Here is a 15,211-nt window from a genome sequence, read left to right on the forward strand (position 1 = left end):
GGTTTTTTTGTTTTGTTTTGTTTCTTGAAGCGGAGTCTCGCTCTGTCACCCAGGCTGGAGTGCAGTGGCGCTTTCTTGGCTCACCGAAACCTCCGCTTCCAGGGTTCAAGAGATTCTCCTGCCTCAGCCTTCCAAGATTACCCTCCTGGGATTACAGGCTCGAGCCACCACGCCCGGCTAATTTTTTTGTATTTTTAGTAGAGACGGGGTTTCACCATGTTGGCCAGGCTGGTCTCAAACTCCTGACCTCAGGTGATCCACCTGCCTCAGACTCCCAAAGTGCTGGGATTATAGGCGTGAGCCACCATGCCCGGCCCAAGATGTATATATAATTTTGTTAACGCATGATATGTGGAACTATGATCTCAATTCATGAATTTCTGGATATTCAAGAATAATTAAATACCAAAAAGTAGTAACGTCTGAGATATAAGATATATTACATGCTTCCCGTCAAAACAAACTAAAGCCAGTGAAGGCTTGCCAGTGAAAGCAAAGTTAATTAACATTCTCTACTTAATAGGCAATAAAAGTTCTGTAGATAATGAGTGCTAGAAACATCATGGAAACCTCTGAAGATACTGCCCATTGGAATAAATATTCATTCTTACTGCTTCACTCCTTATATGACAATATAATATGGTACAATTTCCACCAAAGACAGAAATGGTTTCTTTAGCTTTTTCAACCTGTGATGTGTTGTACCCACTTTCCAACTCATGTATTTTCAACATGGCACATTAATTGAAGCACAATCTACACACACAATGAAGATCCCTTTCAGTGATTATGATAGTGTTATAATTCTTATCTTTATTTCAACCTCTTGAGTAAGATCCAGTTTCAGGTTGGGCTTCGGTTTCCAAAGACATTTTCTAGAGAATAATAACATAACCACTCACTAGAAAACACGGGAAAATTCTTTATTCTTTCCTTTTCCAAACATAAATGAGAAGAAAAGAGAAAGAACTTCTAAGTCCAGAGGCTCTACACAAATGCACGTCCCAGCAGGACTAACCTGCAGATTACCTTCCTAACACCGTGTAAACGTGGCCCCAATGCAAGGGTGCTTTATTACCGTACTGAGGTCCCCAGTCTTCCAAAGGAAAGGAAGTGTTGGCTTAACAGAGTGCTGTCAAGGGCACTTGGAAAGATGAGAGATCCCCAAATGCCTACGGACAGCACGATGAGATTTGTCGTTGCTTTCTACGATCATCCTGTACAGGGACAAGAAATGGAACCAGCCTGCATCAGACCAATGTGCCATATGACGCTCCTATCAAGGCTGCATTTGCTCTTAATATACTACCTAACCAGGAATCCCTAGATGGTATTTCAAAATACAAAACTGAATTACCAGTGAAATCCTTAACCTGTGTTCAGGTAAGCTAACAGTGGAATGATCATTACCTTTTTAAGCACTAATTAATTAAAATTGTTAACAAACTGGAGTTTTAGAAAATGCAGATCATAACAAAGTGAATCATATCTAGAATTTAGTCCACAATGCAATTTAATAGGTATGCTTACAAATATAATTCATTGGCTATCATTTTTAAAAATCTCCTTTGCCTTCATCACAATAACACCCTGAAGAGTTGCAATATATTAAATGATGGGAAAGAAAAAAACTAAAAGTGTATTGTTTGTCTCTTCTTCCCTGCCTCCAAGTTTAGAATGCTATTATTCATAAAGTCTAGCTTTCTTCACATTATTTTTCAAATAACTTTCTTTTTTAATTATAAAAACAATGTATCCTCATTAAAAAACAAAATCAGAAAATGTAATATATAAAGATGTAATGAAGAAAAAATAAAAATACATCTATAATCCCCTCATTGAAAAAATAAGTTCTGGTATATTATGGGGTTTGTCCATGCTTATGTATTTCCTCACATTATATTATAAGAAAAAAGCATCCATATACATCCACATGAACCCAAACTCTCACCACTGTTAAACAAATTCAAACACTAAATTCAGAAAGGTAACCAACATTTTGGTCACTGAATTCCACATTATATAAATCACTAACAAATTCAATAGTACTCAGCTCAGATTTCATCACATTTATTTGTTAACTAGTCTAGTCACAGAGAAATTACTTCCTAACTCAGAAAAGACCTTGTCCTGTGTCTCAGTTTTCCCATGTTGGAAAGGATTCAGTAGTAGTTCACTTTTTGATTTTAGTCAAAAAGTGCATAAAATATGATATATAGAATTTAGTGGGAACTCTACAGAGAACACCAAATTTGATCTTTTGAAATTTTCTTTCCTAGTGGAAGCAGATTTTAAGGGTTCTCTAATTATTTCTCTATTAGCATCAACACTCATCAGATTTGTCACAAATCCATTTAAGATATATGGTAAAACTCAGGGATGAGCAATTTTTCTTTTTTTCTGTAAAGAACAAGAAAATATTTTTGACTTTGTGGCCATACAGTCTCTATCCATATCAACTCTGTTGTTACAACACAAAAGCAGCCATTCACAATGCATGAACAAATGGGCATGGCTGTGATCCAATAAAACTTTATTTACAAAGTCTTTATTTCAAAAACAAGACTTTTCTGGAAATGAAGAGTGGTAATGGTCATGGTTGCACAACAATGTGAATATATTTAATGCCACTGATTTGTACACTTAAAAATAGTTAAAATGATAGATTTTATGTTATGTATATTTTACCACAATTTAAAAAGAAACAAAAACAAAATTTTGTTCACAAGATGTTTTTTCTAACTCCTAGACTAGACAGTCCTTTCTGCTTAAAATACTCTGTGATTGGCCTGGCGCGGTGGCTCATGCCTGTAATCCCAGCACTTTGGGAGCTGAGGCGGGAGGATCACGAAGTCAGGAGATCGAGACCATCCTGACTAACACGTGAAACCCCATCTCTACTAAAACTACAAAAATTAGCCGGGCGAGTTGGCGGGAGCCTGTAATCTCAGCTACTCGGGAAGCTGAGGCAGGAGAATCACTTGAACCCGGAAGGCGGAGCTTGCAGTGAGCCGAGATCGCGCCATTGCACTCCGGCCTGGGCAACACAAAGAGACGCAGTCTCAAGTAAGTAAATAAATAAATAAATAAATAAATAAATAAATAAGAATAATATTTCATTTTCTGTACTACTCGGGAGGCTGAGGCAGGAGACAGCCTCCTCAATTCAGGAGAATTGCTTGAACCCGGGAGGCAGAGGTTGCAGTGAGCCGAGATCGCGCCGCTGCTCTCCAGTCTGAGCGACAGAGCGAGACCCCGATTCAAAAAAAAAACTGTGATTAAGTGGTTTCTAAAACCTAATGTGTAATACTTGCAAAGATAAAATTGCTCTTCTACCAAACCTTTCTTTCAATATTTCTGAAACTGTAAAAAGTACTTTAAATTCTAATGTTATAAGCAAAGTAGCTAAAATGGGGCTGGTAATTTTTCCCCTCTGCTTTATCTTGGGTTAGAGTCGAAATATTTAAGCACTTCCGAGTATGTAACAGCAAGCAGGTTCACCACACTGGGGAAAATGTCTTGAGTAATGAAAAGAGCACCAAGATAATCTACCTTATTAGGCAATCTAGGCTTTTTTGAAAGTTATAAATGAAAAGAAATACAGTATAAAAGATGTCATTTGGGTATTATCAGAGTAATTTTGCAACGCATTATTTATATATTTCAAATATTCAAGGCACCATATAACTGTTCAATTTTATTTCTATTTTTTTTTTATTCAAAGCCTACATTCATAGTTGCTTAATGGGATGTTTTTCTTCTTCATATTTTTAGTGCCTTTCAATAAAATATATCATTGCTTAACATCTACATTTTGCTTAACTTTAGATCTACCCACACATACTCAGGCTGAAAATAAATGCTCTTTTACAAGTTAGATTTTGGGGGATTTTGTATGTTTTGCTTTGCTTTTCGGTTTTCATTGTAACCATAGTCAACTAGATTCAGCCATAAGACATCAACACTGACAAACTGTAGTCCGGACTAGCTTTTGCACTTCCACATCATGATTAATTTATTATTCATCTGGTACCTTCCTATTAAACTTTGTCTTTAGCCTGTGAACTTTTCTTTCAGCTTCCAACAAAGGATTTCATTGCTTTAGGAATCGAGGTGTGGCTAAGTTTTTACCTGGGAGCAAAGGTGATGCAAGCGTTTCTGGTGAGACCTACCCTTGGTTTAGGGTGGGGAGGGACCGCATAACAGACCATCTGTAGACTCCTTTGGAAAGCAGCAGAGACGCTGCAGAGGGCTTTTCTTAGACATCATCTGCAGACGGCTGGCAGGATAGAAGCAGCGGCTCACTTGGACTTTTTCACCAGGGAAATCAGAGACAATGATGGGGCTCTTCCCCAGAACTACAGGGGCTCTGGCCATCTTCATGGTAAGTCCTGGATTTTCCTAATAATCACAAACTTCCCTGCTTCCTCCCTTGTTAAAGAATATTATATTTGATTGCACAATCTTTATTATAAATTCTAAAAGGAGTGCAGTGGAAATCAACACTTTGAAATGAAATCGTGAAGATTACCAATTTCCTTCTTTTGTTGTTTTTTGTTTATGTTGTATTTTACATAGAAAAATAAACCAGAAAGAAATGAGTTTTAAAAACCATTTAGAATTTTTTTTAGTTAGTGAATTAAGTAATCTTAATCACAGGTTATATTTTCCACAACATTTTCACTTTCTTTAAAGTTATGCTTTTACTAGTTTTTCTAACCCACAAACAAGAACACAGGAGCCACTTCTATTTTCCAAGACTACATGTCTCTTAGCATATAGCTAAGAACTCTACACGCCTGGGCTTGATACCTGACACGCTTTTAAAAGTAAAAAATCGCAGAATTAAAATCAAAGCAGTGTTTGACTCTAGAGAAGTTGGGAGGATTATTAAGTAAGTATTTATGTTTAGCTATTATGTGCCAAAAGAAAACGTCAGCCTTTGGGGATGGGGGGAAAGACATACAACATTTTAAAGCCATTTTTTTCAGAAGAGTAATACTTCTGTTGATTGAGAAAGTCGTACATAGTATTATCTAAAAGAGAAACGGAATGTCACAGACTGTTTAAAACCTGGATGTTACAGACTAACTTACTCCTTAACTGTGTTCTTATAGCAAAAAAAAAAAAAAAGAAAAGTCACAATATTATCTGTTACACGCAGATATCAAAATAGTTAAATATACCTTAAAAATGAATGTCAAAACAATTCCTAATGCTAATTTGTATGGTTTCCATGATAAGCTGGGTTGGCCTAGGCATCAATTTACCTCATTTCTTCATCTAAAAAATTGAGATAAATGGACTTCAAGAAGTCACAGGGAGATAGATCTCAAGAAAGGACTTTCTTAGCTCTCCCTAAGATTTTTGTTTTTATTTCTGTTTTTGTTTTTGAGACAAGGTCTGGCTCTGTTGCCCAGGCTGGAGTGCAGTGGTGCGATCTCCAACTTCTGCCTCTGGGGTTCAAGTGATTCTCGTGCCTCAGCCTCCTGAGTAGCTGAGATTACAGGCATGCACCACCACAGCTAGCTAATTTTTTTGTATTGTTAGTAGAGATGGGGTTTTGCCATGTTGACCAGTCTAGTCTCAAACTCCTAGCCTCAATGGATCCATCCACCTCGGCCTCCCATAATGCTGGGATTGCAGATGTGAGCCACTGCACCCAGCCTCTAAGATTCTATTTCTATTACGACAATGTAACTGTGTTCAGTACCTGATTTTATTTGAAAGGAGGATGTTGTTAAAGAGAAATGTGACAGTTGTATGACTTTCCCACCTTTCCAGATGGGAAATGTCTGGGCTGAACTCCAGGTGGTCTGATAACCCCTATGTCCAAGCCAATGGCAAAGCTCAGGAAGTTAGGGGCCATGCAGCATGGGCTGTCGGGATAGTATTGCCATGAGGACATAGGATTGGGCCACCATAAGCTAAGGGGGGCTCTTTTTTTTCTGCTTTGACATATAGGCCACTCTCAATTACCCCTCTGATTCTGGAGGGACTGTGACATCCTTATATTGAGGCTAATTTTTATTTTTATATTCCCAATGCTTATTATATCTGTCTTAGAGTGGACATGCAATTGTTTGAAGAATGAATAAATGAATGATTTAATGAGCCTTCTCTAAACTAAAAAACCCCTGCACAATGTCGCTATAATTCTAGTCATAAAGGAAACTATGAAATGACATGTATTTGGTTCCACTCAAGAAAATTTTACATACACATGCTGTTTAAACAACAATATAACTTCATACATAATTGTTCAACTGAGTGGTCTAGACCTACTCTGTCCAATATGGTAGCCACTAGCCACATGTGGTTTTAAGCCACTTGAAATGTGGTTGGTCTGAGTTGAGGTGTGCTATTTAATATAAAATATACATCATAATTTGAAGAAGACTTTGAATGAACAAAAGAATGTAAAATATGTCATTAATAATTTTTTATGTTGATTACATGTTGAAATGATAGTATTTTGGATGTATTAGATTAAGTTAAACGTATTGTTAAAATGCATTTCACCTTTTAAAAACGTTTTAAATGTGACTAAATTTTTTAATTATATGTGGTTCGCATTTGTGGTTTTTATCTTTCTATTGGACAGTACTGGTCTACTATTAATGCTATTGATAGAAGGCAGTGTCAGTCAGGAGAGAGGCAATCAAATCTTTATGGATTCAGTGAAATTTGAGCTGATTTGGGATAAGTATAGATGGGCGGGCCAAAAGGAGATCTCTTGGGTTGTCAGAAGCGTATAATCAAAGGCAGGCACAGTTAGGATTTGCCTAGGGGAAATGGACACACCAATTTGACTAGCATGACAGTTTGCTTTGGAGAATCTGGACATGAATTGGAAAGGCAGCTGAGGGTCAGATTGAAAAGTGCATTTTGTGAAGGCTCATGGAAACCTTTTACAAGTGGGGAGCCACCCAGAGTTTTGAAATAATGTGGTCATGGGGGGGAAAAGCAATGTTTTCTAAAGCATTCTCAAATGGGAATGCTCATCTTTTGTTGTTGCAGGGTGGGTTCTGAAAGTTGGCAGATGTGTTTGAAGGTTTTGTAATAATCCACCATCCAGTGACCATACATGGGTTGCCCAGAACAGTGAGAAATAATAGCAAAGTCATAGACTTAAATCTCTGGCTATGCCACTGACTCACTACAGGCTTTGTTTCCTCAACTGTCAAATAAGAATCACACCCCACCCCCTGCCTAATGAAAATGGTCATAGTGAGAATAAAGCAGCAATGCATGCAAAACAATTAAAAAGTGCTGTGAGAAAGATGAAGTGATTTGTAAACCCTCTAATTTTTATCACTTGTACTATTTTTAGTAATGGGGTAATTCTTGATAACTTCTTCATATTGTGTCTTACTATCTTAAATAACCATGGATACCAGTGTTAGTAAGTCAAGAAAGGGCCTGCATTTGTCTTGAGCTAAAAAGTATATCAAAAACAGTTGTCGTATCAATTTTTAAATTGACAGGAAAAAATAAAAGCTATATTTGGGAGGAGAAGGCATGGGGAATAACTGTCTACTCTTGAAAAAAAATGTAGTATTTATCAGTTTCTTGTGCTTGTTTGATCCATTTTATGCAATGTAAAATAAACGTTTTTGAGGAAAGGACTCATGGTTGAAAATGCTTATCTTCAGAGATTTAATCTTTTGAAAAAAAAATTTATCTTCAGAGGAAACCATTGTGTTTTGTAGTCCACCAAATCCGAAACAGTTTGTCATCCAACACTGCTATGAGCATTTGGACAATTTGCTATATAACTTTATGTTACTATATTAGGTAAAGCTTTCTTCACTAAAAATTAATAGAGAGGTTTGAAATCTAAAGATTTTTAGAGTACAATTTTTTTAAAGAAGTTGGTGGTAGGAAAAAAAAGAGAGAAGTAGTTTAAATACCAAGTTTGAGTTAGCAAGTGTTCTAAATACAGCACAACTATCTTCAACCACTTTGTTTTCTATAAAACATCTAAAAAGAAAATCTTTAGAAAAAGAATTCTAGGCTAAATGGCCCAAATGTTTAACAAAATGAAAAATCTCTAAGCTATCTCTTCTTCTCCTGATTGACCCAGTTTCCAGCACTGCTAATATATATAAAAATAAATGTCCTACTGAACCTCCCAAAAAGTTAATATTCTAAAATCAGAATAACCTTGCCAAGTGGTTCTTCCAGCCCTGCCTACTTGGGCAGAAGTCAGGAAAGATGTAATTACTTCTACCAATTAGCGCTCCCTCTTGCTTCATACCTGAAACCGGTTTTCATCTGGAACTAGAACACTCAGTGCTCATGAGGTTTCTCACAAACCTTTTAGCCTTTGGCTCTTTCTGTCCAGTTAAGAGTCAAGCTGGTAGCCTAAGGTGAGGCCTTGCTTTGGGTAGTTCACCATAAGAAAATTACATAGACGATTTGGTTACTACTCATAATCACAAGATGAATAATTGAATCTGTCTAATATACACCTTTTTCTTGGAGAGCTGCTGTGCAGCTGGCTAGGTTGTACACTGCACAACTCCAGGAGGTGCATTCACATAAACTACAGCGTGAGGAGTGCCCTGGCATTACTCAAGGAGCAACCTACACAATTGTACAGTGGAGTACTGTTTCTTTTCTCTTTCTCATGGTCAAGAAAGAGAACAATCTTATGCACCTTGACAGTGAATAATTACAGGTCACTTCATATAAAAATGGCTCTTTTAGGCTGGGTGTTGTGGCTCATGCCTGTAATCCCAGCACTTTGGGAGGCCAAGGCAGGCAGATCACGAGGTCAAGAGATTGAGACCATCCTGGCCAACATGGTGAAGCCTCATCTCTACTAAAAATACAAAAATTAGCTGGGCTTGGTGGTGCGCACCTGTAGTTCCAGCTACTCGGGAGGCTGAGGAAGGAGAATCGCTTGAATCCGGGAGGCAGAGGTTGCAGTGAGCCGAGATGGCACTACTGCACTTCAGCCTTGTGACAGAGCGAGACTCCGTCTCAAAAAAAAAAAAAAAAAAAAGCTCTTTTATACCTCTTTTGAAGTTTGGTGACAGAAATGGTTAACATTTTATTAAATGGCAATTTAATAAAACTAACTTACTTTGGGCTGGGCTCACCTATGTGCTTTACACCTATTAATTTAATCCTCACAACAAACCTATAAGGTAAGTAAAATTAATTATTATTCCTATTGTACAGATGAAGAAACTGAAAGATTAAGGAATGTTCCCAAGTTATATGCTAGTACATGGTTGGGAGTTGGATTTAAATTCAGTGATTCAGAATCCAGTATCCAATTTTATATTATCATACTTGACTGCAGCCTACACAGCATTTCAAATGAGCATTTAAGAATATCCAGGGATATTTATTTTTCTTAGCATTCTGTCATGATACAAGGCTTAACTTTCTAAATTAGTTGAGTTTACTCTAAAAATCAGTTATTGGAAATTGAATTCTTCACAATTAAATAATTTCCAAGTAATTAGACATATATCAACTTTGTTCAATTAAGGAATTTGCTTTGATAAATACAAAGTTTATCACAATGTTTCAGAGTTTTTAAATTTTAAATTTCAATATATATAGAAAGCTATGAGATATTATGAAAGATGTTAATATGAATGATATTACTTACCTGTGTATATTTCATGACATTTTTCCCAAAAAAATTTAATAAATACAAAATCATGTTTAAAATTTGGACTGATTTATTTGAATTATCTAATTCATTCTACAAATTTCCCCAAGAATCCCCATTCTAGAAATCAGAAGTGTAGTCAGGCCCTAGGCCTGGCTGGGATGAGCTACCTGCATCTAATCCATAGTCTTATGTTCTGTCCCCTGCCACACTAAAGCATGAGGTAACCCCAAACAAGATCTCGGCCAAACTAAAGTAAAGAGCAGGTGCTATTATACTTGCTTTTTGTTTAATCTAGCTACCCATATCCTCAGATTATATTTATTGTGTACATACCATATTCAATAGGAACCTTAATGATACAACCATATACATTTTTATTAACAAATAGAGCATATGGGTATCAAATTGCTTTATTTCATATATTTTTTAAATTTAATAATTAGATTTGCTTTTGATAATATTTGTAATTCATATCTATACCAAGGCACTAAGGCTATATCAATGCTTTAAAAATCATATAATTAAAATTTACAAAATAACCAGAAAACAAAAAGAAAGAAAAGTACAGTAATTCTCAAGATAAGGGAGGTTTTCTCCACATTGGTATTTCCAATCCAGGCCACCAAAAGAGACAACTTAGTTCATTCAAATCGTCAGAAAACTATGTAAATATTTATTAGCTTGATTTAGTCATTCCACAGTTTATACATATCTCAAAGCAACATGTACATGATAAATATATACAATTTTGTCAATGAAAAAATAGATTTACAAATAAAAACACATAAATTGTTTTTAAAATATCCAAAATTATTATATTAGCAAATTAACTAAAACAAGTAGCCATCATATAAATATTAACTAAAATAATTTTTTTTAAAAAATACTATTCTAAATAATGTAAGGCTGTGCTGTCCTCTAAAAATCTGAAGATCATTGCAATATTCAGAAATGTTTCCCATCACCTACTTCCCGGGAAGACAGAAATTCTACCTTATTGTGTATTAGAAGGATCATTCTCTGTAGGGCTAGTCCAAGCATGATTCATATTTTCGGGATGACTCTCCAGTTTTCCTGTAAAGGGGAGCCTGCCTGGCCCATCCCTCCTCTCACGTGTAGCTGAGTCATTCTTATGCTCTGAGAAAGGAATTGTGCAGTTACTACATTGCTCTGGTCTTTTCTACCAAGTAACTCAAGGTATTGCTTTAAAAAGAGCAACAATGTTGGAAAATAATTTTGAGACATGTTATAACCACAAGTAATGGTTCTTTTCCATGACAAATTTGAACACACACTCTTTGGAATCAAGGTTTCAGCTGGAATGTCTAGAAGGGAAGAGTCCTGACATCTTATGTCTGACATAATTACTCATTTGGTTCAGACTTGGACTAGTCTATTCATTATAACCCTAGAAAATAAACAATGTAATAAATCTACATTGTTTCATGAGCAACCATAGTCTTTTGCCAAATAGAAATCTAAATTGACTGTCATATAATTTTCTTTGTACCGTTAGTTTTTTTTTTTTTTTCTCTTTATGACAACTTTGGTTAGAATTTAGCAGTAGTTGGCTCACACCTGTAATCCCAGCACTTTGGGAGGCCAAGGCGGGTGGATCACCTGAGGTCAGGAGTTCGAGACCAGCCTAGCCAACGTGGTGAAACTCCGTCTCTGCTAAAGATACAAAATTAGCCGGGTGTGGTGGTGTGCCCATGCCTGTAATCCCTGTTACTCGGGAGGCTAAGGCAAGAGAATCCCTTGAACCCGGGAGACGAAGCTTACATTGAGTCAAGATCGCACCATTGCACTCCAGCCAGGGCAAAAATTGCACTCCAGCCAGGGCAAAAAGAGCGAAACTCCGTCTCAAAAAAAAAAAAAAAAAAAAAAAGAATTTAGTAGTAGTGAGGTACATGCTCTGGAGTTAGGCTACTGCGGTCGCTATCCTATTATGGCCATTAGCTAGGGCAAAGTATTCATTCCCTCGCGTCTCCAATTCTTCATCTGTATACTAGGGATTATAATACTAGAATCTCCTTCAGGTGCCTGCTGTAAGTATTACATAAGACAGTAAGTATAAAGCTCTAGGAGTAGCCGCTGATACCAAAACTACACAATAAACATTAGCTACTGTTATTACTCTTGTAGTTTTTTTTTCTTCTGACTTATTTTCCACCATTATTTTCCTACCAGATTCATCAGATAATCAGTGGATTAGCAAATACTTGTTAAGCACCTGTGAGGGTTACAAGAAAAAAAAAAAACCTAATAGCACTGAACTGGAAAGTTTACAATACTCCTGGCTTAGCACAGAAATTCTTTCATGCACATAAAACAAGAAATAATAAACTGTGGTAAACCATCATGGGCTAAATTTCATGGTACAGAATATGTGTTGTACTAACTCAGAAAAAGAGACATCAGTAAAGACAATTTCATGGAGGTTGTTGGAACTTGATGGATCTGAAAGGATGAGCAATATTTAAGTGGGTGGAGTAGAAAGAGGTAATGCATGCCAGGCAGAACAGAAGATGAAAAATGACACAGATGAACGTCTCATATGCTCTTGAGAAGGTGAAGACCCTAGCCTACATGGCTTCATTTTACTGTCATTTAATTTTGGGGGGCCACTCTGAAAATTAAGTTCAATATTTAAATTGAAGTAATAGAGCAGAGATGAACAGATCCATGTCTCACTGCAAACAGGGTTTGTGATTGGAATAGCATATCCTCATCTTTTACGTTTTGTTCTCTAAACCAGACTGGTTCCATTCCATTCTTTTCACTTGTACAATTAAAGAAAATGTTCTGTAATTGTAGAGGACTAATACAGGATCGCCTTCCTACAAATCAGTTGGGTGGCTGATGGTTTTTAATAATCCCCTGTTGCCCCTTTCTGAAGGATTTCACAATGGTGCTTACCAATGTTTCCCAAAGCAATGACTTTCATAGCTTCCAGGAACTGTGTATAAAGCAGCCAGGTAAGAATTGTGTGGTTGCTGCAACTGACTATTAGGCATAGTTTTTGCAAAGTCCAATAGTTTCTTCTTTATATCATCAAAATTCTGTAGTCAATTAAAAAACTGGTGGAATGTGTTTATATTGACAGTAATATTCCTTTTCCTGGTAGGAACTTACCCTTTGATTATTGCTTCTTGAAACTTACTTCTTTTGAAATAGAAACAAATCACAATATGAACAATGGAATATAATAATCAGGATTATTCATTGTATATAATTCCTTATTTGAAGAATTCACATTTAATTCGACTTTATTTAAATGTCTGCAGGTGGTCATATTGGTTCATGGAGAATTGCGAATAGAGGTAAAGTATGAAAAAGGTTTTTGTACTTAAAATAATAGTTTAGTTTAAAAAATTAAATTGTGTTTAGTAGAAATGAATATTTAATTTCTAAAATTATTCAGTAATTTAATTGTGAAAATATATAAAATTAAAATTCTAATAACTGATAACAATATTTTAAAACTAGTCATCCATAAATGTCATTATTATCATTTATTTCATGCATTCTTTTCTTCTTATCTTAAACAAATCAGCTGGTCAAACCCTATGGGCCCAGTAAGATACTGTGGAGTATAAAAAGAAAATATAAAATACGACTAAATGCTAATATTAAAAATCACATAGCTTTGTAATTATTTTAGTTATTTAACATTTATTACTTGCTTGACAAAGTATCAGGTAGAGCTAATTAGATACCTAACAGTCTTAGTGATCTTGAAACATAGGGGGTTCCTCAACTAGGTGTCTGTAATCAATATTCTAAGCAAAAATTGCCATTAATTTCCATAACAAATGGAATCCCTTTTTACATAAGACTAAAGGTCAATATGATGAAGAAGAGATGACTATGCAACAAGCTAAAAGAAGGCAAAAACGTGAATGGGTGAAATTTGCCAAACCCTGCAGAGAAGGAGAAGATAACTCAAAAAGAAACCCAATTGCCAAGGTAAGTTATATCGACAGGAGTGTATGAGTTTTTAGAATAAATGTATAAGGTGTAAATTAAAATAATACGGCAATTCCAAATAACCAAATGAAGACTGGGGAGTCCACAGAACAAGTGAACTGGTATTCTCAACAAAATAGTACAATAATAATAATAATGAGAGAAAGGAAGGTAGCTTCTAGGGTTATGAAAAAGAATTGAGACAAAGAATTGAGACATATTGACCAATTTTAATATAGAAGGCTTACTTGGATACAGAGTCTAGCAAACAAATAGGAAAAATAATGCATGTATAAGACAGAGAAATGGTTGGGAGCAAAATTTGGATTGGTCATGTATTGATAACTGTTGAAGCTCAGTGATAGGATGTATCAGGTTTATTATACTATTCTTTTTCTTTCTTTCTTTCTTTCTTTCTTTCTTTCTTTCTTTCTTTCTTTCTTTCTTTCTTTCTTTCTTTCTTTCTTTCTTTCTTTCCTTCTTTCTTTTTCTGAGATGGAGTCACTCTGCCTCCCAGGCTGGAGTGCAGTGGCACGATCTCGGCTCACTGCAACCTCCTCCTCCCAGGTTCAAGCAATTCTCCTGCCTCAGCCTCCTGAGTAGCTGGGATTACAGGCGTGCGCCACCATGCCTGGCTAATTGTTTTTGTATTTTTAGTAGAGACGGGGTTTCACCATATTGGCCAGGCTGATCTCGAACTTCTGACCTCATGATCTGCCCGCCTCGGCCTCCCAAAGTGCTTGGATTACAGGCGTGAGCCACCACGCCCAGCCTGTTATACTGTTCTAACTTTATATATATTTCACATTTTTCATGTTAAAAAGCTTTAAAATTACAATAATAAAAAGTAAATTATTTTAATACATATTTTAACCCTACCATACGATCTCTTTCCCTTTTTGTCTCTCCACTTCCCCCAATTTAAACTAAATAAATATCTTTTGTTTTTTAATGTTGTCAGGTAAAGAGGGAGCCTTCAGGAGTAGCCTTGTCAATATTAAATGTCTTTGACTTTCTTTTAACATTTTAACACTATCATGTGGCCACAGTCTAAGCAAATATTCTAACACTAAAATGATTAGCGCACATCATTGGTTCAGGCTGGTTGTCAAAAACAACGGTTTGATTTTATTTCATATTCCTAGTATCTATCAAGGCAAAAAGTAAATGGCACAATGTCAAAAAGAGTGAATCGAATGAACGGATGACTTTAGACTATGGAAGTGGGGGTGGAGAGGGAAAGGCTTGAGTGATGGTCACCTCAACGTTTTTGGTATTTGGGGCTGTAGATTACTTCAGATTACCAAGCAACCCAGAAAATCACCTACAGAATCTCTGGAGTGGGAATCGATCAGCCGCCTTTTGGAATCTTTGTTGTTGACAAAAACACTGGAGATATTAACATAACAGCTATAGTTGACCGGGAGGAAACTCCAAGCTTCCTGGTAAGTTTGGGTCCTCAACATTGGGCTACCCTTCTCCTTGTATGCCATCGCTTTAGAAAGTGACACTTTTCTACTGGTAAATTTAGAGGAGAGTTCAGTACATGCATCAGTCCACCAGCAAATAACAATATTAGTCCCTCCACAGAGCCTTGCCTGCGGGAAC

At 36.2% G+C, this 15,211-nt stretch overlaps 1 protein-coding gene across 1 annotated transcript in view; it reads left to right on the forward strand.

Annotated features, from left to right (window-relative positions):
• Positions 1-2,861: 2,861 nt before the first annotated feature.
• The window catches only part of DSG3 (desmoglein 3), a 32,025-nt gene continuing 19,675 nt past the window's right edge, over positions 2,862-15,211 (forward strand). Inside the window, exons 1-4 of the mRNA XM_003830256.4 lie at positions 2,862-4,384; positions 12,922-12,957; positions 13,472-13,603; positions 14,893-15,048. Coding sequence (XP_003830304.2) covers positions 4,337-4,384; positions 12,922-12,957; positions 13,472-13,603; positions 14,893-15,048 — 372 coding nt within the window. The 5' untranslated portion in view covers positions 2,862-4,336. The remainder of the gene's footprint in view (positions 4,385-12,921; positions 12,958-13,471; positions 13,604-14,892; positions 15,049-15,211) is intronic.

Source organism: Pan paniscus, chromosome 17 (assembly GCF_029289425.2).
Source record: "Pan paniscus chromosome 17, NHGRI_mPanPan1-v2.0_pri, whole genome shotgun sequence".
Taxonomy (NCBI): Eukaryota; Metazoa; Chordata; class Mammalia; order Primates; family Hominidae; genus Pan; species Pan paniscus.